This window comes from Sinohyriopsis cumingii, chromosome 14 (genome assembly GCF_028554795.1).
Source record: "Sinohyriopsis cumingii isolate HCF-2022 chromosome 14, ASM2855479v2, whole genome shotgun sequence".
NCBI lineage: Eukaryota > Metazoa > Mollusca > Bivalvia > Unionida > Unionidae > Sinohyriopsis > Sinohyriopsis cumingii.
This window is the reverse complement of record NC_142974.1, coordinates 9,511,652-9,537,407: the sequence shown is the minus strand read 5'-3', so window position 1 is coordinate 9,537,407 and position 25,756 is coordinate 9,511,652. Positions and strand designations below refer to the sequence as shown.

General features: G+C 36.5%; 3 protein-coding genes across 4 annotated transcripts in view; 2 read left to right on the top strand and 1 right to left on the bottom strand.

The window, feature by feature from the left end:
- Positions 1-1,570: 1,570 nt before the first annotated feature.
- The window catches only part of LOC149783196 (two pore potassium channel protein sup-9-like), a 39,303-nt gene continuing 15,117 nt past the window's right edge, over positions 1,571-25,756 (top strand). The window contains exon 1 of the mRNA XM_089933083.1: positions 1,571-1,706. The gene's annotated coding sequence lies outside the window, so the exon portion shown is untranslated. The remainder of the gene's footprint in view (positions 1,707-25,756) is intronic.
- LOC149783198 (two pore potassium channel protein sup-9-like) lies at positions 3,674-11,963 on the top strand. The gene is made up of 2 exons (XM_089931427.1): positions 3,674-4,009; positions 9,959-11,963. The coding sequence occupies exons 1-2, from the start codon at positions 3,721-3,723 to the stop codon at positions 10,726-10,728; spliced, it is 1,059 nt and encodes a 352-aa protein (XP_089787553.1). The 5' UTR covers positions 3,674-3,720; the 3' UTR covers positions 10,729-11,963.
- LOC149783197 (nmrA-like family domain-containing protein 1) lies at positions 11,338-25,404 on the bottom strand. 2 transcript variants are annotated; one of them, XM_089931428.1, is made up of 7 exons: positions 24,886-25,404; positions 23,129-23,310; positions 22,130-22,257; positions 21,473-21,617; positions 18,007-18,102; positions 17,243-17,433; positions 11,338-13,861 (listed from the first exon to the last, which is right to left on the bottom strand). In XM_089931428.1, exons 2-7 carry the CDS (start codon positions 23,307-23,309, stop codon positions 13,658-13,660), a joined length of 945 nt encoding a protein of 314 aa, XP_089787554.1. In that variant the 5' UTR covers position 23,310; positions 24,886-25,404; the 3' UTR covers positions 11,338-13,657. The 2 variants fall into 2 exon arrangements, with proteins under 2 accessions (XP_089787554.1, XP_089787555.1); XM_089931429.1 differs by lacking the exon at positions 18,007-18,102.

The window sequence follows — 25,756 nt, the reverse complement described above, 5'->3', positions numbered from 1 at the left end:
AGGGTTGGTGTCACCCAGTGCGGTAAGCTCATGGTGTCACCCTTCCAGACTTCCACCATGGATTTCTTCTTCTTAAAATAACTCCAAATTTTGCTCCGACCAGCTCTGAATCTCATTCAAATAAGCACCAGACGCTCTGCAGACTGCATGGTGGCACCCTGTGCCTACTAGTCATGTATTTAACTATGATAGGTTATCCGCTTATGAAATCCGACTAGACCGAACAGTGTGTGCTCTCTAAAATTTGCAATTTTTCATTTTGGTGTCACCCCTCTGAGATAGTGTCACCCGGTGCGATCCGCACCCCCCGCACCCCCCTAGCGACGCCACTGCGGGATTCGAACCTTCGACATTCTGCATCCGAGGCGGACGCTCTATGCATTAGACCAAATGAATGGTGCAAATCAAAAGACAATCTCGAAAATCGCTGAGATCATTTTGGTGTCTTTCAGATTTGATTGCATGCAAAATAAATGTTTGGGCAAATCTATAAAATGTGCTGCATACTTGAACTTTTCATTTTTACTTTCACCCGCACCACACCAATCCCTCCCTACCCAGATCTTGGGGTATATGTGGAGATTGGATAATGGACGGACAATAAAGACGGTATAAATATTTCTGTCGCTAAACACGTGCAGGGGCTGGATGCAAAAATATATATTGTCTTAATAGACGACGCTCAAAAAGATCTCACGCTGCACATATAAAAAAATAAGTCAATAACCTTGCAGGGATTGTCCATTTTTGTCATTTCTTCTATATTCCATAATTAATAGCTTTCTGTAGATTTTGGCATGGATAATAGGTCTCGAAAGACCGGCAATTATAAGTAGTTATCCAGTTTAGGAATCTGTACGTTCATGCTCCGTATTCTGAATCTTTCTGAGCACACTACTTCACTGAACACCCTTTTGTGTAATCTTTTGATTACATCACACCTGTAAGCGCACTAATGTGTAACCTTTAAAGCACAATACTTCTGTGAACACAGGTCTGTGTAATGTTTATGACAGCACAAAATCACGAGTTTGTAAAGTCGAACATTACACTTTTGACGTAATATCTTCCTTTTCACTTAAATTGGCGTCAAAAGGGTTTTATTCTATATTTAGTTATTTATTAAGTTTTCCAAAACTAGAGAATATGACACTTGCGTGAATACGTCATCTAACCTTATGACAGAGGATAATTTGCATATAAATTTCAGATTATCTGTAAATATTTACCGATCAAGTTATGTTCAGCATCGACATATGGGACCGAAACAGGGATATTTTTTTTATGAAATGTTCTCATATAATAATATATATACTTTTCTTCAAACCTTTTTCTTTCTCATTGTTTTACACTATTTATGTCTCGGCCACAATCACATCATCCACCCATCCGTCCTTCACACTCTCCCTTGACCGTAACAACTGGTTATTGTTATGATCGGAAACCTTGAGTTTAGCCATTCGTGGTGTGATACCTTTATCTATTCCCTGTTTGAGATGCGCACATTCCTCTCGGATGTTATCGATCGATATGGAAAAGTTGCAATTATTCTGACGACATCGGAATTTTTCAGACATATCTGGAGGGATATAATCTGCAAGATCGGTTGTTAGAGATGGTGTTCTGTGGACAATACTACGAGTATATATAACAATTTCGTAAAATGAGAAATACAAAGGAGGAGTTTGTCCTATAGCTTCACCGACGTAAGTAAGAGACAATTTACAAGATTAAATCAGCAACATTTTTATATAGCTAAATTGATTTGTTCAGCTAGCTATTTATAAAAGAATGGAGATTATATATATATATATATATATATATATATATATATATATATATATATATATATATATCCGATGTCTTTTGGATGGATATATCTTTTACTTACATAACGGATTTTAAACAACGTATAACGTATATGTATATCTGCATGGATTCGGATATCTTAAAATTGCATCAACTGTCATACATTTTTGTACAGTTCTCGAGCATGAAATGTATTGGTGCTACAGATCCCGAAAGAGAGCTTAAACTGTCAGCGAAATCGATTCCTTAATGCAGTCGATGTCATGCATTTCTAGAAAATCGAAAGATAATCCTATGATCACATCAGATTTAGGATTTAAATGGCGAAGAATTCCAATTCTACGACTCTTTTACGCGTTTACCAGTCCAACTTTGACTTGGCGAAATACCGGTAATTAATTAATCTGTGAAAAAGCATTAGAAGCATTTATGAGGTAGTTTTATTACGTATTACAGCAAATAAGCTGAAGAGCTCTTTTGTACTTATTTAATTAGGTACCCCATTCCTCGCTATTTAAATAACAGTTTATTTACTAACTTGAGAAAAAACTATACCAAAACGCTATGTGCGTCATCAACAGAGCGAAAATAAAATTTTATTTACAATACATTTAAAAAGGTCGTCTCATTACCAGTGGTGCAGTGCTAAATAAGGAAGTGACAGAACGCGATAAAGAAGCGAGGCACGCATGTTACTCAGATGCGTGAGCGTGTTGGGGGGGAGGGGGTCGGCTAATAAAATAAAAATGTAAGGGAACGCAATTCCCACAAGATCCCAAAAGCACTACACCCTGGTCAGTACAACACACGGGAATATGATATAACACTGTTTAATATAATGCACACGTTCCACGAAGATTTTTTTTTTTTTTTTTTTTTTTTTGAACGACATAGGTAACATCTTGTAATTTATGCATTGCTAACAAAATATAAAAAGAACCTTTATCTCTGTTTTTTTTAAATTATACTTAAAATCGTACTTATCTGAAACAGACTATTGTATTTCGTTTTGGGAATCAACTTGACCTTAAAGGCATCATATTGCTTTATTTTATTACCATTTGTTTGCTACCGTTGGCTATTTTTGCAAAGATTAGCCAAGACAACAGAATGGTTACCTCGCTCCTTCAGAAATGCAGTTAGGTACTTTTTGATTCACCTGACATGCATTAAGAAAATATACTAAAATTATGTATTTGTTTTATTTTTCACGCCATTATTAGATTATAATTATTCTTCAGGTATGTTTCTTAATACCAATATATTTGTTACAGCATTCATTCGTATTGGTCACACACACACACACACACACACACACACACACACGTGCCCACTGCGATCATGATTCGCTCTCTTATGAGGCGTCTAAAGAGGACAACTCTTTTGCCCACATATACCACCCGTGATAATTTTGACGCTGGGAAAGGTCTTGCATTTCTTGACAAGCGCATTATCCTCAAACTATTTCCCTTGATATTTAGGGATTTTAGCCTTCTGGGCTTTTATCTTCGGCACGTGTCTTTAGGAGGAAAACTGAACTTGGCAACACATGACCTGAATTGTACTGACATGCAATTGAACCAAATACATATATACACACAAGCATACATATTCTATATCATATTCCCATGTTAATGTCGAAACATGGAGAAACAGTAAAATTACTCGGTTCTAAAGCTTTAAAATGGATGTATCACATTTGCATTTGTTAGATATTAACATGAATTCTTTTAATCGTAATATGCTCTCCTTTTTCATGTGAGCCAAATACGTATATATATATATATATATATATATATATATATATATATATATATATATATATATATATATATATATATATATTTCAGATGGAACTGATGCAAAATCCCATCTGTCCTTGACCTTGTGTTTGGAATTTAGACAGAAATAATGGATATGAAAAAACAGAATGTTCGGACATTGTCCTTGATTGTGTGCACGTTTACGTACCTGTTAGTTGGTGCAGCCATGTTTGACGCACTGGAGTCAACTTTTGAGAGAGAACGACACATCGCCTTACGGAAGGAAGAAAAGGAAATCCGCACCACTTATAATATTTCCGATGACGATTACGCGATTCTAAAACGTAACGTCATGAAAACAATACCGTACTACTCAGGGGTACAGTGGAAATTCGCCGGATCCTTGTACTTCTCACTGACGTTGGTAACTGCAATTGGTGAGTCACAACGTTTATTAGATTCAACCCCTGTTAGTTTATCTGCTAGACTTATTAAAATGGTGATAGGGCTATATATGTGTGTGCGTGTGTGTGTGTGTGTGTGTGTGACATTAAATTCTACTCTGATGATCAAACTGTCAAAACTTTGTATAAAAAAATGCTGCTCCTACAGCTGATGATTATTCCTTGACTCACCAAGTTTTTTTGGACAATAAATCCTCTTCTCGCCAGTTTAATTTTGATTTAAAAAAATCCATTTCAATCTCAGACGAGTACTTGCAAGTCGCAATCTGACAAACGTTTAGGAATCAAGTTTCTGATAAGACGGATCAGAAGTCCGTATCTCTTCCTACGTGCACGTATTGCTAGAAGAAAGGGTACCGTACGTTAGTTCCGATTGTTGCAGATTGAAATAAAGCAGCAGAATAAAGACAGAGCTATTCCAAATTCTCTTCTTTACAAGAGATCGACTTCTCGGACATAAACTGAAAGCAGTACAGTGGTTGGGACAAACAAATCTGAGTCTGATTTTGTTATGTTGAATTATGAACCATTCATGTTGACATGTTCTATGTCACATATTGGTGATTCTGCCAAGTCTATCCCTATTAAAATGTTAAGGGACACAGGAGCTTCTCAGAGTCTGTTATTTACAGGTAATTGACTTTTTACTGAGCAGTCTTCTTCTAATGGGTGTGTTCTTATTCAGGGAGTAGAGTGCGACTTTGTTAATGTTCCTCTCCACTGTGTAAATGTGTTATCAGACCAATGACAGTCGGAACAATGGCGTCTTTACCCATTTATTACAAAGCAATGGCCTAGGTGGAGGTAAGGTTGTGGTTAATCCATTTTAACTGACAAGCCTTGTTTGGATCAGAAAGTCGATTCTATTTTTTTTAAATCCCTGATTTATACCCAGTTACTAGAGCTATGGCAAAAAGAGCTCTTAAGAATGATGTTGATCAGGAGGTTTTTCCTTTTGCTGACAAGATCCTGAGATTTCCTATTTCTACAGAGGACTATTAGCGAAATTGAAGCCACACGGTGACTGTTAATTTGTTTAAAATGGGGTCCTTAAAAGGAAATAGAGACCAAGTACGGTACCGCCTGGTGACGAGTGGCCAGTGAGCTATCACATTATTGTTCCCAAGTCGTATCGACAGAAACGTCTTTTAGTCTAGCCCATGAAACACCCTTGTCTGGTCATTTAGGGGTCAATAATATGTACCACAAAAGTTTGAATCATTTGTATTGGCCACAAATTAAAAACGATGTTTGTATATACTGTATATATCGTCACACTTGTCAAATGGTAAGAAAATCCATTAAGGCTCACCTGCAACATATTCCTGCATTTGACTAACCATTTAACAGAATAATTGTAGACTGTGTCTGTCCCTTACCTAAGACTAAATATGTTACCAATACTTGCTGACCATATTGTGTATCCAAAAAGATTTCCAGAGGCAATTCCTTTGAGGAATATGAAAACTAAAACCAAAGTAAATATTTTTAACACAATTTGGCCTTCACAAATTTATCCCAAACCAGCCATGTCTATGCATGACACACTTCCTTTTCTGCATAAGTTATTAAAGGCTAAGAACACAATTAAGCCATTAACAAAACATGCATTTAACTATGCAATCTATATTGTTTAAAGAAAATGTATGTAGATACAAATTATCATAATTATGAATTTTACTAACAAGCGCAGCATATATATATATATATATATATATATATATATATATATATATATATATATATATATATATATATATGTATATATATATATATATATATATATATATATATATATATATATATATATATATATACACATGCGCACACACATGTACATTTCTATATTAAATAACATATCAGTTCTATTATTAAATGAATGACGAAGAACCCTTAAGATGCAGACATTCTGTGGAATGAGTCATTATTTGTAAATAATGTAAACTTCTAAAGTAGGTCTAAGCGTCTGAGCTATTGTGCGAGAGACATATTCATTCTGACAAAATACGCCCAGTGTAACTTTCGTGGCATGAAGAGAAAAGATTTAGGAGTTGGAGTCCGCGCAGCACGTTAAGCAGTGTGAATAAATCGTGGAAGATAGGTATCAGTAGCCAGTAGCGATGGTTTAATAAAGGAACGCTGTGCAGAGCAAAAAAAATGGACCAATAGTTGTTTCTCCTTTTCTAAGAGCAGATTATGACTAGAAACTGTTTGGTAACGGATTGCATGATTACACTTTGGAAGTATCTATTGAATTAGTTTAAGAATGACTTTAAACGTTTTGTTGTATTCGTGTCATAACTTCTAATCCAAATCTGTTTTATTTTTACATGCAAACATTGCAAATTAGAAAAACAATCGATACTCGTTGCTCGTTTAAAATTCAATGAATGGCATATTTGCTCTACTTTCTGTCAGGTATGTATTCCCAAAAGTGTACCAAAGGTTATGCTAAATGAATGACATAAGTTTATTAAAGTTACCAAATAGTTTTCGTCAATACTTAAGATCTCGTGTCAATATGCAACTTTCAACTTGAAGAAATAAAAATCACCCCTTAATCTAGTGCTGCTGCAGTCCGTTGTATTAACGTTCCAATGTTATTGTAAGAGATAATTGGTCCAGCTGTTACGAACATGCATTAGTATCGACGTACTGAGTCCTGGGGGTATGAGTACCCCGAGGGTTGCCATTTTATTCCCTGATGCTCTTCATACCGCATGGATTCCTCACTGTTTCAACACGAGAAACTCGTTTAAAATGATACTTGATCAGACTGTAGTCCTGGCTACTGGCAAATTAATTAGATTGTAGTCCATACTACCGGCAAGCTATGGTATCCAATTTGTACTGTACAATAAAATCAAAGATCTTTCATCCACTGCTTTGTACTATCCATAAAGTACTTAATTAGATATTGTTTTCATTATTATTCGGATTTAATGCGTAACATGGTTTGATGAAATATGTATTTCTATCGATTTAATGATTAACTGGTAAAGTTAATACAAGGGAAAACTAGTGTTTGCGATGACAATACATCATTGTTGCAAGCGATTTAACTAAAATGCTTACCAAGAATGAATTTCCCGTGCTATTATAATTCATGTCTGCTGTGTTTACTGTGTTTGCTGACTGAGCATTACATTGAAATGGCACGTACTGATAGTAAATCTGAGCATTTCAAAGTTTGTGTTAGTATACTAGGAGGTACAAACCTGGATTCTATAATTTCAGTTATAACAATGGTAGTGAAGTGTTGTACTTTGAGTCAAAATGACAACCTGTGGACAAGAGGAACTTAACACAATGCTTCCATTGTGAACATTAACACTTTTGGTTCGCAAATAGCTCTATACGGACAAGTGGAATTTAACGTATTGCATCCATTTAGAAATGTCACTTAAGGGTCAGAATGGTACCCAGAGGACAGGGGAATTTACCATTACTCTACCATTTTGAAAGATGGCAAAGGGGTTTATAAATGGCCCTATATGGACACGGGAAATTTGTAATTGCACCTCCATTTGTAATAATGGCGCTATGTAGTTAATAAGAATTTAAGACTTGTCCATGTGAATAACATTAAATGGGTCTATGGTGACAAGGGGGTATAACATCATGGCTGCCATTTTGAAATTGGACCCTTTGTAGGCAATTTGAAATTAACATTAGTCCATATGTTAACATTATGAGCTTTTTGCAGACAGGGGGAATTTAACATTAGTCTACATGACTAACATTTGTATGACATTTCTAGTGTCAATGGGAATATATAATTAGGCTTCAGGTTTAGCAATAGTATGACCCTCTGGCGTTAGAGGAGGAGTTACTAATCGTCCATAGGTTGAACAAGGTGGGGATGTATATGGCTAAAAGAAGCGAGAATTTGCGACACCGTCAAACCTAATATTTTCTTGTACATTGAAGTTTTTACAGGGGACATTGTTCTGCGACTGGACAAGAGAGAGAGAGAGAGAGAGAGAGAGAGAGAGAGAGAGAGAGAGAGAGAAAGAACATAGTGAAAAATAATGCGAGATATTCCTACACTGTTAAACAAGGTCAGACCATGGCGTAAGTTAAAGTTTTCGTGTACTTTTAGACGTTACATTTTATGAGTTGAAACAGCAAATCAAATGTGCGATTCGACTGATTAATCAAGAGATAAAAACATTAGATATAATTGCCAAACACCCATAGCGACTGACCAACATGCCATATTACGGAACGAATCCTACTATCCAGAACTCAGTTCTCCTAAGATTCTTAACAACTGATCATCCCTCACATCTGCTGACCAACACTCACACAGACCTACACTGACCAACACCCACAAACTAATACGCCGTCATACTATCAATCCGTTCTACTGACAAGCACTCACGCCTGCTGACGATCACTTACACCTAGGGTCAGTAGGTATTAGTGCAAGTTAGTAAGATGGTGTGTTGTCATTTCGTATGTGTATTAGTCATTTATGTCAAATGGTGTGCTATCTCGATCGATCAGTCGAGTTGCAAATGTTATTTGCTATGTTAAACCTAAATAAATCTCAGAACTATTATAAAGTACTCGAAAACCTCAACCTACGCCAAGGTTTAGCATTGCTTGACCGTGTAGCAATGTTTTACGTGTTGCCACCATGTGTTATGTTTATAAATCAGTTCAGTAAGAAAGGGACATATACCGTAACAACTTTAAAGTAAACGCAAACCTTAGATTCACGCTACTCCTTATCAACAGCGCATTTCAATAGAAGATCCCATCAAATGTATGGTGACACGACGCAGAAGTATAAAGTGCAGAATCAAACTGATAATGTATATTTTGCAACACACTTTCAGCCAGTCAGTTCCACCCTTGTAAACCTATAGACATGTATCGGTCTCCCTATCAACACTAGAGTGTCATACTGATGTTAAACCTATAGACTCTTATTAAATTTCCACTGACGCTGGAAGGTCATTCTAATGTTAATTATATGGAATAATGTGAAGTTCCCTTGTCCACATAAAAGGTATATACTGTTAATCTATGAACTAGTGCTAAATTCCTCTTGTCTCATAGATGTTCAACGCATTAACTTATGAATAAATGTTAAATTCCCGTTGTCCGCAAAGAGCTCCATAATGTTAACCCATAGACTAATGACCACATCGTATAATTGTCCGAAATGGAGATTTAATGTTAAATTACCCTTATCCGTATAGAGCTATTTTGACCCCCAACCTGTGACGTTCAAGTGCCATACTTTACTAATAACAGTTGTGGTGTAAGTTATTGTAATTTTATACATCTATATCACATTTCTGTATCCGTGATAGAGAACACCTGATAAAAAGGACTATGCAAGTAAATAACCCAGAAAGTTGTTCTAGGAAGATGGATGCCCCACCACGGTGTCCGAAGTAACCTAAACGCAAACCTAACCTAGGTGTCGCGGACAAACGGACGCACAAGTGGACGGGTGGACAGTGATAATATTGTATGCTTCTACTACGTTTGGTGAAAGGTAGAAAATGCACTACAACGACATGCAGGTCAAGACACGTCGATAGGTGACGTTAGAACAATCTATATCAGAACATGGAAAGATTAACTTATCTAATATTATTTATTTTTTAAAAAGAGCAGTTAGCTTCGCTGACTGCGTAGCTGTTGCACTTGACACTGCCCAAAGGCATTTCTTGTCTGAAGTTGTTGGAACATTTCATCTACGTTAGATCGTTAGGCATGTAATAGCTTCGAGTTTTAAAAGTTATGTTACTTCAACGTAAATCAGATTTGTGCTTATAGAGTTGAGTGCAGTGAGCCGTTTATAGCGACTTCATCAGACGATTCGTGAATATGAAGTTTGGATAGTGTTTTTGCATTCTCGATGGCGCAAATGAAGCTTTCAGTATATTTTGCTTTTCATTTCAGGGTATGGTCACAGCACTCCACAGACAGTGGGCGGCAAGATTTTGTGCATGTTCTACGCTTTAGCTGGCATACCGCTGTGCATCATCATGTTCCAAAGTGTTGGTGAGCGACTCAATGTTTTTATTACCTACCTGCTAAAACAAATCAAGAAATGCTTCAAGATGAAGAACGCCGAGGTGTCCGAAACAAACGTTATCCTGGTTACAATGAATCTTTCAACCATTGTGCTCACAAGCGGCGCTCTTCTGTTCTGGCATTATGAGGGATGGAATCTCGTGGATGCGTTCTATTACTGTTTCATCACCCTTACAACGATAGGTTTCGGAGATTTTGTGGCTCTCCAGAAAGGAGATTCCCTTCAAACAAATCCTCAATATGTAGTCATGAGCATGATCTTCATCTTATTTGGGTTAACAGTTATATCTGCAGCTATGAATTTACTAGTTCTTCGGTTTTTAACGATGAACACCGAAGATAAACGAAGGGACGAGCTGGAAGCTGCTGCTGCTGCGCTGAATGCCGTTCGTTTGGATGGAGACGTCATCACATCTAATGGGAACGTTGTCTTAAATGCACAAGAACGACCAGAGTACAACGAAATCATTTCAGTTTGTTCTTGTTCATGTTACAAATGGCGATCGCATAGAGAAAAAGTGTATGACAGAAACAGTACAAGAAAGATTTCTAACTTTTACTCGCAGAGAAGCTTCTGCAAAGAAGAGATGGATTCTTTCCTACCCACTAATCTCTATAAGAAAACTTCTTTATGAAGTCCTTGCTCGTTTTTAATTAGGTTCAGCTAATTTGTTCAAAGGCATATTTATCCGGTGATTAGGTGACACATTTTAAGTGATTAATCTGAGTCTAATTTTGAACAACATTCACATAAGCATTGGTTTATATAAATTAAATCGAGCTTGTATGTATGATGCAGCATATAAGTAAATTCTAACTAATACAGAAATCGACTTGCCGGGAACAAAATAAAAAATTCTACTTGAAACAAAATCAATTTTTGAGAACATAGTATATCAGTTGTTATTGAGTGGATGTAATCGTGTAAAGACGAAGTAACAGAATGAATATATGTACACTTGGATATGCCCGTTATTACGCAGCAGAGACCTCACACAAACATTCCAGAAAAGTGGTGGGATATTTGTGTTGATAGTGAAAGGAATTGCTCCGCTGTGTTTGAAAAAAAAAATCGTTTTTGCCTCCATTACATACTGTCTATATAATTATAGCGGTCGAAGTATGCAAACGCTTTACCCACTGTTGTCAGAAAAAAATGGCACCACAAGTGTGTTTATAATATCCGTCATAATATTCCCTTTTTGCACGTGCTTCATTAAGGGAAAAGAACGAAGAAAGACGAGTAGGTATTCATAACTTTTATCAAAGAATATGTTCTCGTCTAAGGACATATTCGCATTTTAACATTTATAATATCTGTATGTTTATTTCAAGGACAACATCAATACATTTTTCTCCAATTTCTAATATTTCTCATCTCTATTGCGTTACACGGCGTCAGTCAGAACACACACGTCCACAGACTTGTAATCACAATAAGGTTTGACTATTTCTTAGTATTTCACTAAACGAAACATGCTACACTAGTTTCATATACACCCGCAAACACAACATCTCTGGCCCGCCACAATTAACAAAAAAAACCAAAAAAAAAACTATTATTGTATATTCAATACCATTATGAAATTATTAGTCATGTGTCTATAACATAACTGCAGCCTGATGTGAGCGAATAAAACATATACATCGACGCTATTACATTGGAGATGGGGGTTTTTTCTCCGCTCATTGAAAAAGCCAGAGGTGTTGCGATTATACCCAAAAGAAGGTTCCAGATCGATTAGTGTTAGAAACTGTTTGTGGAAAAGAAGATAATACAGTAAAATATGGTAAGCTTTTAGCATGATTTAGATTCAATGAAGTAGACTTGCAATCTAAATTTCGGAAATTATTAAAAATATGAATGATTTCTGTTTCTTTCTATTTCATTTTCAGTTACCTTTTGTCACTCTGAAATTGTCACACTAACGACAATAGTTTCAATAGAGGTTTTACATTGATGTAGTATGAAAAATGAAATTCCTTAAACTCTCTCTCTCTCTCTCTCTCTCTCATATCTTCACTAGTGCATCTGATATCGGAGAGATCATTTTAGAGGAATAAGCATGTAAACCCAATGTGCAGCAGAAACTTGCTCTGGAATGCTACAACGTGCTTTTTCATGTTTCTTGCAAATATAAAGCCGTCAAGGTCATTATTAGATTGCTTAATCTTGAATAATTCTACCACAATAAAACGGCTGTTAGTGCCTCTGTGTTAGCAGAAAGAATCACGTTGGCATCACTTTTAGGTGATGTCACGAATTCGTGCTGAAAGTTTTGTTTTAATGTCGTATGCCATGTAGGAATGCACTGCGCTGTTAACAGAAAGCCAGCAATATCAGTTAAATGGAAACCTCCCATTGTGTTTCAGTGAGTCGTTGTTTTTTAATATTATTTTGTTCATCAAAGCAAAGTGATATTCGATCACAGGCACATGAAGACTGGATTATTAATTTAAATGAATTGAACTGTAGAATCTATCTCCTCTTGCCTCCTTGGAATCATTAATGCCGATAAGTATAACTGTCCATTTAGCGCACTTTGCTTTCCTTGGAATCATTAATGCCGATAAGTATAACTGTCTATTTAGCGTACTTTGCTTTCCTTGGAATCTTTAATGCCGATAAGTATAACTGTCTATTTAGCGTGCTTTTTTTCTTGGAATCCTTAATGCCGATTAGTATGTTGTTGTGGGGTTTAACGCCATTTTTCAGCACACGATAGGCTATGCATGGCGGCCAGTATTAATTGTGGAGGAAGAACCCGGAAAAACCCTGGGAAGAACCACCGGCCCACGAGAAGCTACTGGCAAGCTTTCTCACATACCCACATTGGCCGAATCCTAGACTCAAACCCACGCAGACAGAAGTGAGATGGCAGTGATCCGTAACGGAGAGCGCTTTAGACCACTCGGCTACTCGGGGCAACGCCGATAAGTATAACTGTCCATTTAGCGTGCTTTGCTTTCCTTGGAATCCTTAATTCCGATAAGTATAACTATTTAGCGTGGTTTGCTTTCCTTGGTGCGATTGGTAGTCATGATCAGTAACAGCGGACTAAAAATGATAATTCGTTTTAGTAAATTAAATTAAATGTGTAAGATGCACTTCACTCAAGTGTCAGCTTAGTTTGGCATCTTGTCCCCGAGTGTCTGTGACATAAATCGTTTTGAATCCAAACATATATAACTGAAAATGATGACTATGATGATTCATTGTTGGTGATTTCGTATATTTTGCACTTATGACAAAAACGAAAGCGTGTAATTCCATATTTAAAAATATTTCAGTTTTTAAGCGAAGCGTAATTGCGTTATCTTAAATGCATTTGTATCTTCATGAACGATGTGTCAATAGAGCGTCTGACAAGTGAACACTAACATGATGTATGTTTCTTCCTCCGTCACTCTTTTCACCTGCTTCGAACAAGAAAGGAGAAGAATCAGAGTTTAGAACAATTGTACATCCCAAAATTGTATTTTCATATACCTGACTGTCTGTATTTTTATATTACAATGCTTTCTTGTACATCATGCAAAACACTTTCATTTCCCGTGCTCCAATTAATTTTCCTTGTCCCCTGCAAGTACCTCTTCTAATTTGTATCGCTTCCGTTCCAGCCATTTGTCAAAGGTTCTAACATGGGGATTCAACTTTTTGGTCAGTTTATTATCTCTATGTGCAAGATTTTTCTGATATAATTCAAACATGGCGGCCAAATCTCGAGCTTCGGGAAAGTTGAACTTCTCGTAGTCCTTAGTTCGGATCTGTTGGAAATAAGGAGAAAACAATGTGAACAACAAGAACATAAACAAAAGATGGAACAACTTCGCTTTCAAGCCATCGCTAATCTGCTTGATATTTATTGAATATTGCTTAAAAAGAAACTGTATGTTCTGATACCCACCAGAATAAACCTCAAAAGTAACGGAACTTTTGTTTTGAAAACCGATCACTTCTATTTAGACATTATGCGATTTTGAACTACAAGCAAGATTTACTTACCTCCGAAAACGAGAAAGTTCACATCGGGCAAAACTAGGCACCTCCGAAAATTAAGATTTGACAACGGATGTGCTCCAATTAAGTATTTGCAGTTTTCGTTTGCAAAAAACACATATTAACATATTTTGAAAGAATTGTGCATAGTTTAAAATTAGTTTCATAAGATGTATTAGACTGGCTTCACTAAATCATGAAAATTAACAAATTAATGGGGCCACCTTTCGAACTAAATTGTTGCACTTAACATACAGACGTGACCTCATACTCGATGGACGTAGGGATAACATCCAAAACTGGATAGTAAATGGCCAGATAGCAGATACGCTTTGGGGCCATCCAGTTAGTACGTACGCAAAAATCTGGCAAAGCTTGACCCTTCCACTCCATCTGTACACATGCGTACGTTTTTACCCACCCACCCTACCTACATACGTCCGCTTGAGCACCGCGGCAGCTAAAATTTTGAGCTTGCGGCAGGCCTTAGACAGGCCAGATTGAAAGATATGTAATCCATGGGACAGCCCGCCAGTCTGTGTCAGACTCGCTACTGAGCTGCGTGACAGCTAACAATCAGGGGTACGGCGGCACACAAGATATACTTTTCCCACAGTCCAACTTCTCGCGGTAGCTGTGGCTCATTTGAAGGCCGATGTAGACAAATTATTATCGAGGTTTAACCCCTCCCCCCGCCCTTTCCTATTCCTATGCGTACGTACATTACCAGTAGACACCCCCCTCCCCATACGCAAGCATATGCATTTGGGTTATCCCCTCTTCCCCTCCATGCGTATGTACTAAATGGACGGCCCCATATTTAGCGACTATGGCGCAGGAAACCACCAGAACTGTAACCCATGGTCCATGCATGGAAATCAATAAAATAGCCTTGAATCATTTTGGTGTGTCGCGATTATGATTGCATTAAAAAAAAAATGTCGGTGGTAAAAATATCAAGTGTTGCATATTTTTAGTTATAAACCCTACCAATCATAACGAACGAACGAACGGACGAACGAACAAACAAACCAAACAAGCAACCCCAATCCCCACCCTCTTCTGCATTCCAAGACATTAGGTTTGGCACTGTTGCTAAATAGACAAGTAAAAACCCATTTTAGTGAAATTGCACCCTGTGGTCCAGGTGGAGATTAGCTGACGGGCGGACGGTCAAACACACAGATAGTATCAGTATCTTTGATGCAAGTGCTTGAAGCGTGATACAAATGAATGGACGAAGCTCGATAAAATGTAAGGTTGCACATACCAAAGAATATGTCAATAACCTTGCATGTTTGGTTCATTCTTTTCATTTCTGCTCTGTTCCATGCTTAACCGTTTTCAGTTAACATTTATCGTAGATTGTAAGTCTCTAAAAACTGTTATTTATCCAGCTTTTGAAGCTGTGAATTCATGTTCCGTATTCTAGAACTGGTTTGAACACAAACCATCCCTGAGCACACTTCTGTGCAACCTTTTGAGCACAACACTTCGGTGAGCATAAGTCTGTGTAACCTTTCGAGCACAACACCTTGGTGAGCACACTGCTGTGAAGCCTTTTGAGCATAGTACTTGCTATCAAAAGAAGAAAATAGATTATGCTTCTTATTTCAACATAAAGTTGGATTAATAGAATTATGAAGGTTTTTGATCTCTCCTCCTGCCTGATTAATCGTGTTAATATATATGAGATCTTGGTTTCTCGGGAGATAGTCTAGATTTGCATTTTGTGTCTGTAATTGTTGCCAACATGTTTCCAGGATGCAAGCAAAGGGCAGGGGATGTCACTAAAAAATCACGAGAACGCCTTGAAGGCATTACTTCCCTTTACTACTGAGCTATCGAAAGTGCCTTCGACTTCATCGGATACGTGGTCTGTGCGAACACCTGTTAACATGTGCGCCCGATTTTGTCTTTTTCCAGAAAATCGTTTATCCGATCGGTCTTATTTCCAAACGTTTTGTGCAACTTTCTGTCCTTTCTTTATATATATATATATATATATATATATATATATATATATATATATATATATATATATATATAATCAAAACAAAATAGAAAGCGCGCAGTCTGCGCTGCTCCTGCGGCAATGCTAACGGTACCAACTTGTGTACTTTTAAGCGTTGTATATGCACATGATCGAATGATTTAGAGCAGGGGTCTCAAACACGCGGCCCGCCAAGCCGTATTATGTGGCCTGCAATATGATTGGTGTCACAAGGTGTCATGATAGGTAACAAAGGTGGTGAACCCTTGGGCCATCGAAAATGCCCTCATGCGGCCCTCTGGATGGTTTGAGTTTGAGATCCCTGATTTAGAGGGCCGAGTTTAAACAACGCTTGCAAATCATCACACTGACATTGTCGGTTTGGTTTTCATATTAAAGTCTTATCTACATAAGACCATCGCAATAGATTAACTAGAAGGAATAGCGATGTTTGTAATTTTCTTTACGCCTTAGTGAACAAAATTAATATGAGTTGCATGAACTACAACAGGAAGAGGCAAAGTCGTCATAGTCCAATGATCTACGTGGCCGCAGGAAGAAAATTACGTATGCAAAACTAGACCATGTGTTGTCCATGTCGACGTCATCTCACGGAAAATATCGAAATACATTTTTAATTCTTCCCTACTCATCCTAAAAGAATAGTGATGTCAATGCTCTGCTACAGGCAGATTATATTTAGAAAGAATAATATATAACTAAAACAAAACTTTCTGGACACATCAAAGTGGAAAGCAACGAACGTGTCCACGTGACACGCGTATTTCCGCCAGTAGCCTTTTGTCGAAAGGTAAAAACAAAACAAAAATAGTCTATCATATAAAATATTTGTACCATCTGGTTATCATTGTGATGTGTACATTTCATCAAAATCGATCAAAAACTGCCAAAGTAATTGTGCACACCATATTTCGTAAAATAAAGGGCAGACGAACAAACTTTCGGGCGGACCCATATATGCATACGCCCACGCTCATCTTGTAAACGTGGAAACGGGAAATAGTAAACGGAAAAAAAGAGAGACAAACGGATGGACAGACTGAAAGACAGAAAGATATACGAAGAGATACGCATATACAAATATAGATGACAGAAAGACAGACGTTAGTGAAGTCCCATATGTACAGTTGTCTACCTTAGGCGAGAAGAATTGTTTATCAATATGCTTGGAGAAAACATGTGCCATGTCAACTGTGGTCATGCGGTCAGCACTCAAGCCTATGGTCTTATTCCTATACTGCTTTGGACTGTCCAAAATTGACATCACACACGGCCCAACGTCCTTGACAGATATCATATCGATAGCAGCGTCCTCGATTGGTAGCGCTGTAACATATATATATATATATATATATATATATATATATATATATATATATATATATATATATATATATATATATATATAGAGAGAGAGAGAGAGAGAGAGAGAGAGAGAGAGAGAGAGTGAGAGAGAGAGATCCATACATACATACTAAAAATTCCAACGGTTTAGGGCCATTAATCACTCAAACATTTATGAGCACTTTAATATGCATAGGGAAACTGTATCTCTCTTGATGTATATCTTTATAAATACATATCGTCATAAATGTTGCAGAAATAGATAAGAATAACTTTTTAACAATTGTTTGGGGAAAAATAAGGACGATTGCATTTAGGCTCTCAGCTGTATCTTCAATTTTCAGAACTGAGCCAAATGCATGCAAAACAAACTACATGTTGAATTACTCGGTCAGTACCATTAGTTATCGCCCCTTGCATCTGATTTAGAAAATCGAGAACACAAAACTTTAACACAAAATTGTAGCGCTGAAGAGGCCGTAGCTGTAGAAAAGGTGCTATATCTATCTCAGCATGTTTACACAGGTGAGATAAAGCAAACTATACAATACTTACGAATCGCATAGACTCCATGTTTGATTTTGTGTGGACGGAAGATGCCATAGAAGTTTTCATACCAGAATGGAAGGCGAATGATCGTATAGGTTACACCTGAAATAATTAAACGCTGTGATGTCTGCGCAAAAATCTTAAAAGCAGCCTTAAGATGGGCATGTAATTTCTTCACATCATCAGAGACGGACAGATAGACAGAGACACAGAGAACACGTTTAATAATACAATCCATGAACTAAAGCTAAGGTTATCTAAAATAGCTATTATAATATTATATCTCAACTCTCTAAAGCTTAGGAATAGAGGGTACTGCTACATTTTATAAGTTAGACTCTAATGGTAAGAAACTGAAACCAAACGATCCTCTTTTAATATCGTACAAGTCAAGTATAGCCATTTTTCTATTGCGCAAAGTTAGTGTTAAAAAAGACAGCTGCACTGTATGTAGATTCTGTCATTATTGTAAATTTTTGCATGTGAACGTACATCAAACTATTAACATGTGCGTATTTTAATGTATTTATTTATTAACAAATGGACAAAAAATATATAGTTTTATACATAAAATTTTCAAATAGGCATTTCAGGCATAGTGTATGCTCGATTTTGAAGCAAGCCTGCCAAGCATAGTGTATACTCGAAATTTGAAGCAAGCCTGTCAAGCATAGTGTATACTCGATTTTGAAACAGGCCTTCTAAGCATAGTGTATACTCGATTTTGAAGCAAACCTGCCAAGCAAAGTGTACTCTCGATTTTGAAGCAAGCCTGTCAAGCATAGTGTGTACTCAATTTTGAAGCAAACCTGTCAAGCTTAGTGTGTACTCAATTTTGAAGCAAACCTGCCAAGCAAAGTGTATACTCGAATTTTGAAACAGGCCTTTCAAGTATAATGTATACTCGATTTTGAAACAGGTCTTTCAAGCATAGTGTATACTTAATTTTGAAGTAAGCATGTCAAGCATAGTGTATACTCGATTTTGAAGCAAGCCTGTTAAGCATAGTGTATACTCAATTTTGAAGCAAGCCTGTCAAGCATAGTGTATACTCGATTGTGAAGCAAGCCTGTCAAGCATAGTGTATACACAATTTTGAAGCAAGCCTGTCAAGCATAGTGTATACTCGATTTTTGAAGCAGGTCTTTCAAGCATAGTGTGTACTCAATTTCGAAGCAAGCCTGTCAAGCATAGTGTATACACGATTTTTTAAGCAGGCCTTTCAAGCATAGTGTATATTCGATTTTGAAACAGACCTTTCAAGCATAGTGTATACTCGATTTTGAAGCAAGCCTGCCAAGCATAGCATATACTCAATTTTGAAGCAAACCTGCCAAGCATAGTGTATACTCGATTTTGAAGCAGACCTGTCAAACATAGTGTATACTCGAATTTGAAGTAGGTCTTTCAAACATAGTGTATACTCAATTTTTGAAGCAGGTATTTCAAGCATAGTATCTACTCGATTTTGAAGCAGGTCTTTCAAAAAAAAAAGGTTTGTGCTCGATTTTAATGCAGACAGTTAATGATGAGTGTGTACTGGTTTGTGAAACAGGCCGTTCATGTATAGCAGCTACTCCATTTGCAAGCATGCCTTTTTCATGCACGGTGTGTACTCAACTTTAAAGCAGGTCTTTCAAGCATAATGTTTACTCGATTGTGAGGCAGGTCTTTCAAGTAGAGTGTGTGTACTCGATTCTGAAGTAGACTGTTCATGCAAAGTGTGTATTTGCAAAGTGTGTACTCGATTGTGAAGTAAAGCGTTTATGCAAAGTGTGTACTCGATTGTGAAGTAGACCATTCATGCAAAGTGTGTACTTGACTGTGAAGTAGACCGTTCATGCAAAGTGTGTACTCAATTGTGAAGTAGACAGTTCATGCAAAGTGTGTAATCGATTGTGAAGTAGACCGTTCATGCAAAGTGTGTTCTCTGTTGTAAAGTAGACCGTTCATGCAAAATGTGTTCTCGATTGTGAAGTAGACCGTTCATGCATGAGTACTCGATTCTGAAGTAAAGCGTCCATGAGAAGTGTGTACTCTAGTTTTAAACTTCATGAGTTCCTGAATCCTGTAGAATATGAAATTCAACAAAATCTAATCTCAGGAAATAAATAACAGAATTATATTTCAACTATTGCTTAATAACGTTTTCACTGAAAACAAAGAAGGGCGCATGAATGCATACATACTTCATTGGTGGTACAAAAATAAGAACTTATCTGTCTACGTCACAGGTTTGTGATTTTAATAAATCTAAATGCATGTTGCAAATGTTTAGTAAACAGTTGTAATTAAGAAATAAAAAAACACAGCAAAAAGAATATATAGTGGTTATGTAAAAACAATTTTATTTGCTAAGTTTCAGACGATAGATATGTATATACATGGTTATCTGGTTCTGTGCCATGTTTCTAAAGCCAGTCACAAATAGGTATATGCCTGTATATCGATCCTACCTAGGTGTACATCAACGCATGGAATGGGTGGATCAATGTTAGCTGAAGTGACTGATGGATGGATTCAAATGCAAGACGACGCTGTATTATGCAGGTTAAAAGCCAGTGTTGCATGACAGAAATGTCGAATATTCAACTTGGCCTACATTTGCACAACAGTAAGAGTAAATAAAAATGCGTTTAGGTTTTAGTAAGCTCCTGGGCATGCCTGACATGCGGAGGGACGGGCGGACAGCCATAGAAAACACAATGCCCTCCATATAATATTGCAGGATGTACCAATAACAGGACGTTGAAAATAAAGCGCCTTCAATTTCCGCCCGATTAGTAAGCAATACAGGAAAACAAAACATTTTAAAATTTATGATAAATTTTCGGATGTCCTATCACACTTCTTCAAGCATTACAGGTACTGATATTTTATTTGCATATTTTTGTCTGTATTTTCAGCCAGAGACTAAAGTGGGATTTGCTTTTAAAATAACAGGACAAAGTAACACTTGTTTATCCATCTCCATGCATGTAAAGTGTGTATATATATATATATATATATATATATATATATATATATATATATATATATATATATATATATATATATATATATATATATATGTGTGTGTGTGTGTGTGTGTGTGTGTGTGTGTGTGTGTGCGCGCGCAAAGCATTAGTCTATTGGCGATACAGCTGCACAGTTGATGATGATGATGATGATGATCATAATACGCCATCGTTTTCTCATCATCATCATCATCATCATCAAAATTGTTCAAATCGATGGACGGTTTTCACCTAATATCCTATCTCATTATTATTATAATTTGTGAAATTAAAAAGAAAATAATTTGTACATAAAGTACCTGATTTGCATATCCATTTAAAACGCATGCGGATGTATTACAAATTTTCTGATGCAAATGTGTGTACATTTTGCACACGTGCAATATCATTACATATACAAATGTTATGCATGATACAGAGTATAGGAAAAAGATTAAAATCCACAATCTACTGACCTACTTCCTTCAAATACTCTTCTATAGCAGCCTTGGAGTCGAGATTGTTACACTCCTTGCCTATCAGCTTTCGGACACTCTCGGACCCATTCAGGATAATATGTTTGACGTTCTGTTTGACTGCTGCATCTATTGCATTCAGTCCCTGTCGACGGAAAACGGTGAATAATCAAACTGTGTCATGCATGTTAGTAATCACTGTACATCATTGTTTTCAATTTGATTATATTATAGTTTGGTTTAATAATTAAACAAAAGCAATGAAACATAGATTACCGTGAATTATCGGTATTAGTGAAGTAAGTTCATATCCGCGCTCAATGAATTAAACAAGAGAGAGAGAGAGAGATATGTCTGCTGGGGATATTCGATTATCCTTCAAAGTTATGTCACTTTAAAAATGAGCTGACGATCTTGATATTGATAGACAGATAGATTAAATAAGGAAGTTGAAAACGGGTGAGCGGGTAAATAAGATATATAGACCAGGTAGATGAAAAAAAAACAAACAACGTGCTGACAAACTCCCTGTCGCTCCCAGTCTCCTTAGGAATTGCACGTTCTTTTAGCCACGTCTATTTAAGTGATGAAGTATCAGTTATGAATGTATTTTATGACTCTGCATGTATATTGTGAGTGAGCATATATGAAACTTACCCTGACAATTTCTTTCTCTTTATTCCTTTCCTCCCAGTAGTGTGTGGTAAGAAACATTGCATATGCACCGTCCAAGGCCTTCTCCAGGCTCTCCATATCGTTCATATTGGCAGTTACTATGACAGCGCCTGCAAGATGACACTAAATTAAATATCATATCACGTATTTATTTATTTATTTATTTATTTATTTATTGGCATTTGGCAGCAAGTTTAACTCGGATGAAAATGCTGATACTAGCTGAAATGAATATACCACAAAAAGTGCATATTAATGATAATGAGCCAAGCTGAGTAAGCAGATTTTGGCAATTAGATCATTACATTAATATAGATAATCTAGACCGCTCAGATGGCCTAGCGATTAAAACGTCTGACTCGGATGCGGGAGGTCGAGAGTTCGAACCCAGGCCCAGTCACACCAAAGACATTTAGAAATGGTACATACAACTGCCTCGCTTGGTGCTTATCATAATAGGTTAGTGCTTGGACTGGTCGACCTGGTGTCTGGATAAGGCAAATCACACACACACACACACACACACACACCAGATAATCTTGCGCGGCACTCGCATCTTTGCATCAATGCAGTGCTTTTTCTCGTGTAGAGTCAACTTAGATCATATCGACGCTGCCAAACATACATCCTTAACAAGGAAGTAACATATGTTTCTTTCAAACACTCAAATACGAAATTATTTATCTAAAAATACAATATTTTTGTTTAGAAAACCAACAAAATCAGATGCAATGTTTTCCTCACCTTCGTACACAGATTGTATAAATACTAAAATTATCACTTATATAGTCATTCAAATATGTTTGTTGTCACCCACAGAGACAGAGGTGTAAAATAACATTGCAAATAATGAAAAAGCCAAAATTCGTAATATTTCAAATATTTGTACCCAGCATGAACAAACATTATATTGTCCTGTTTCAGAATACAAGTCTTTTATTCATTTTTAGTATAATTACTGTTTAACCTGAGCGAAGATACCTTTCTCTGCCAACTTTCGCGCCTTGTCATTACTAGGCTTCCTTGTTATTGCACGCACCCTGTAATTGGTAGGGTCCTCCAGCAGCGCCCGAGCTACTGCACCCCCTAAAAGTCCCGTGGCCCCAAATACCGCAATTGTTTTTGGCTCATCTGAAGACCCTTGACTTGCGCCGCTGCCCATACTGGAATAGGGAATTCACTTGAATGACACGTTACTACCCCTCCCTTATATATATATATATATATATATATATATATATATATATATATATATATATATATATATATATATCAGAATTGCTCGGAAGAAGAAAATAATCAGTTTTATCGGTGGCTGTGTATGTGTTGTTCCTGAAGAAATTAAGGATTTAACTTGCAAGAATACTTGCAAGAATTTGTAGAGATGTGATTTTTTTTGAAGACTTGCTCCAAGGCAGAAATGGATGCAGTGTATCTGGATACGATATGGTGTGATACTTAAGAGGAAGTTCAGTAAGATCTGAATAAAGTAAATAATATTTGGTAACTTCAATGTTGACTAGATCGTGCAGTCAAGGTGGTGTTAATGCATTATCAGTTTCTAAGGAGTGCATTCCATTTAGATGAAGGAGTGAAGTGGTGTTAGAAGTCTTTCGTAATTACCGTTCTAATCATTTTAGAAAGACGTAAAATTAATGCTCTTTGAAGATTTTCTTAGACGTCGTGTTTAATACTTGTTTCACTAAAATAAAGTGATATGTAAGTGACAAATAGTTCAACTGAGATCAAATGATGTATGAAATATGCGTGATATATGTATTTTATCTAAGTAATCCAATCGATTACAAACACGTACTGTATCTAAGTGAGTGTATGTAACTACCCTATCTATTACAAAAACGTACTGTATCTAAGTGAGTGTATGTACCTACCAATCAATTACAAAAACGTACTGTATCTAAGTGAATGTACCTACCCAATCAATTACAAAAACGTACTGTATCTAAGGGAGTGCATGTACCTACCCAATCAATTACAAAAACGTACTGTATCTAAGTGAGTGTATGTACCTACCCAATCAATTACAAAATCGTACTGTATCTAAGTGAATGTATGTACCTGCCCAATCAATTACAAAATCGTACTGTATCTAAGTGAATGTATGTACCTACCCAATCAATTACAATAACGTACTGGATCTAAGTGAGTTTATGTACCTACCCAATCAATTACAAAAGCTTACTGTATCAAAGTGAATGTACCTACCCTATCTATTAAAAAAGCTAATTGCATCTAAGTGCATAGACCTAACCTAAATATTACAAAAACGTATTGTATCTAAGTGCTTGTATCTAGACAATCTATGACAAATAATTATTCTAAGTGCATGTACCTAGTCAATCTATTACAAAAATTTAGGCTGCAAGGAAAAATGTTACACATATTTTTCGGACAAGTTGTTCAGAAAATAATTAATATTCAAAGTCAACATCTACACCCAATAGGGTGAAACCATCCTCACATAAAATATCATTACGGAAATTCTCTGTTGTGTTTTCCTGATTCATCTGCACAAAACTTCTGTATAAGGACTTTAATACAGTTATATGTACAGGGTCATTACTTCGGTAGATTTACATAAATTCAGATTACGACCTCATCTTAACGATGTACTTGTATTTAAGACACCTTTGTACGTAACATTTGTTAACGTTTATCAATTTCATAATCCAGTCTTAATCCATATTATTTATAATTCATATATTAGACGCACTTACCTGTAACTATTTAAATAGCTTTACAAGCAAATCTATGAGATCTGTAGTGAGGGTTTATGTACATCACTTTAAGAGATATCGTCCTGACATTTCCAACGTGATCGATTCTGATTCGAGTCCAAATTAAGTCAAGATAAATTCGAACATGGTCAGTTTATACACTATACGACAAAAAGCATATAAGAATGTACATGGTAGATTCTGACATCAGGATTGTCAGATTCCGAATAAGTAATCCATTGTTTTTCTTCGGTGTTCAGTTTCAGATTAGATCCATGGTCATCACGACTGAATGAGCACTGAATCAGTAAAGTATGTGATCTTGCTGATTTCAACAGGATGTAAGGACAATCCACGGAACATTCCGCATGTATATATGTTCATATATGCCATTACAGAGTTGAGTACTTAGCTCTCTTTGTATTCAATACTTTTACGGATCGATTTATAATTGGTCGATGATAGACTGAGAACAAACAATACACGACAATGCAGACAACTACCTGGATTAGATGTGTATCGAAGGACGGGTAGTCTCTAGTCATGATAACCATTCATATCCACCCATCCATGTAGTGTATAGCAACATATGTAAACAGATCCGTGTCGTGTGTCGTCTCAAGCGATAATCCCCCCGTTCCGGGCAATAGAATAAATACAAATTCACCCCCGTTATCTCACACGATTCAGCAGATACTTACTTACAAAATCGATCTAAAACAATGTAGTATACAAAATATTTTCATGACGATACTTTTCATGTATTTTGTAAATAAAAGCATATTTGCAATACACAGTTTTAGGGTTTTACAGATGGACAAAATGTATATTGTATGGACGAACTTTGAATTATATATTTTAAGGTGAATAT

Excerpts from the sequence above, each read along its gene's own strand:
- LOC149783197 (XM_089931428.1), bottom strand. The coding sequence starts at position 23,309 with ATGGGCAGCGGCGCAAGTCAAGGGTCTTCAGATGAGCCAAAAACAATT. Across the intron at positions 22,258-23,128 it reads GCGAAAGTTGGCAGAGAAAG|GCGCTGTCATAGTAACTGCC; the intron begins GTATCTTCGCTC and ends GTCATCTTGCAG. Across the intron at positions 13,862-17,242 it reads AACAATTCTTCTCGCCTAAG|ATCCGAACTAAGGACTACGA; the intron begins GTAGACAACTGT and ends TATTTCCAACAG.
- LOC149783198 (XM_089931427.1), top strand. The coding sequence starts at position 3,721 with ATGGATATGAAAAAACAGAATGTTCGGACATTGTCCTTGATTGTGTGC. Across the intron at positions 4,010-9,958 it reads GACGTTGGTAACTGCAATTG|GGTATGGTCACAGCACTCCA; the intron begins GTGAGTCACAAC and ends TTTTCATTTCAG.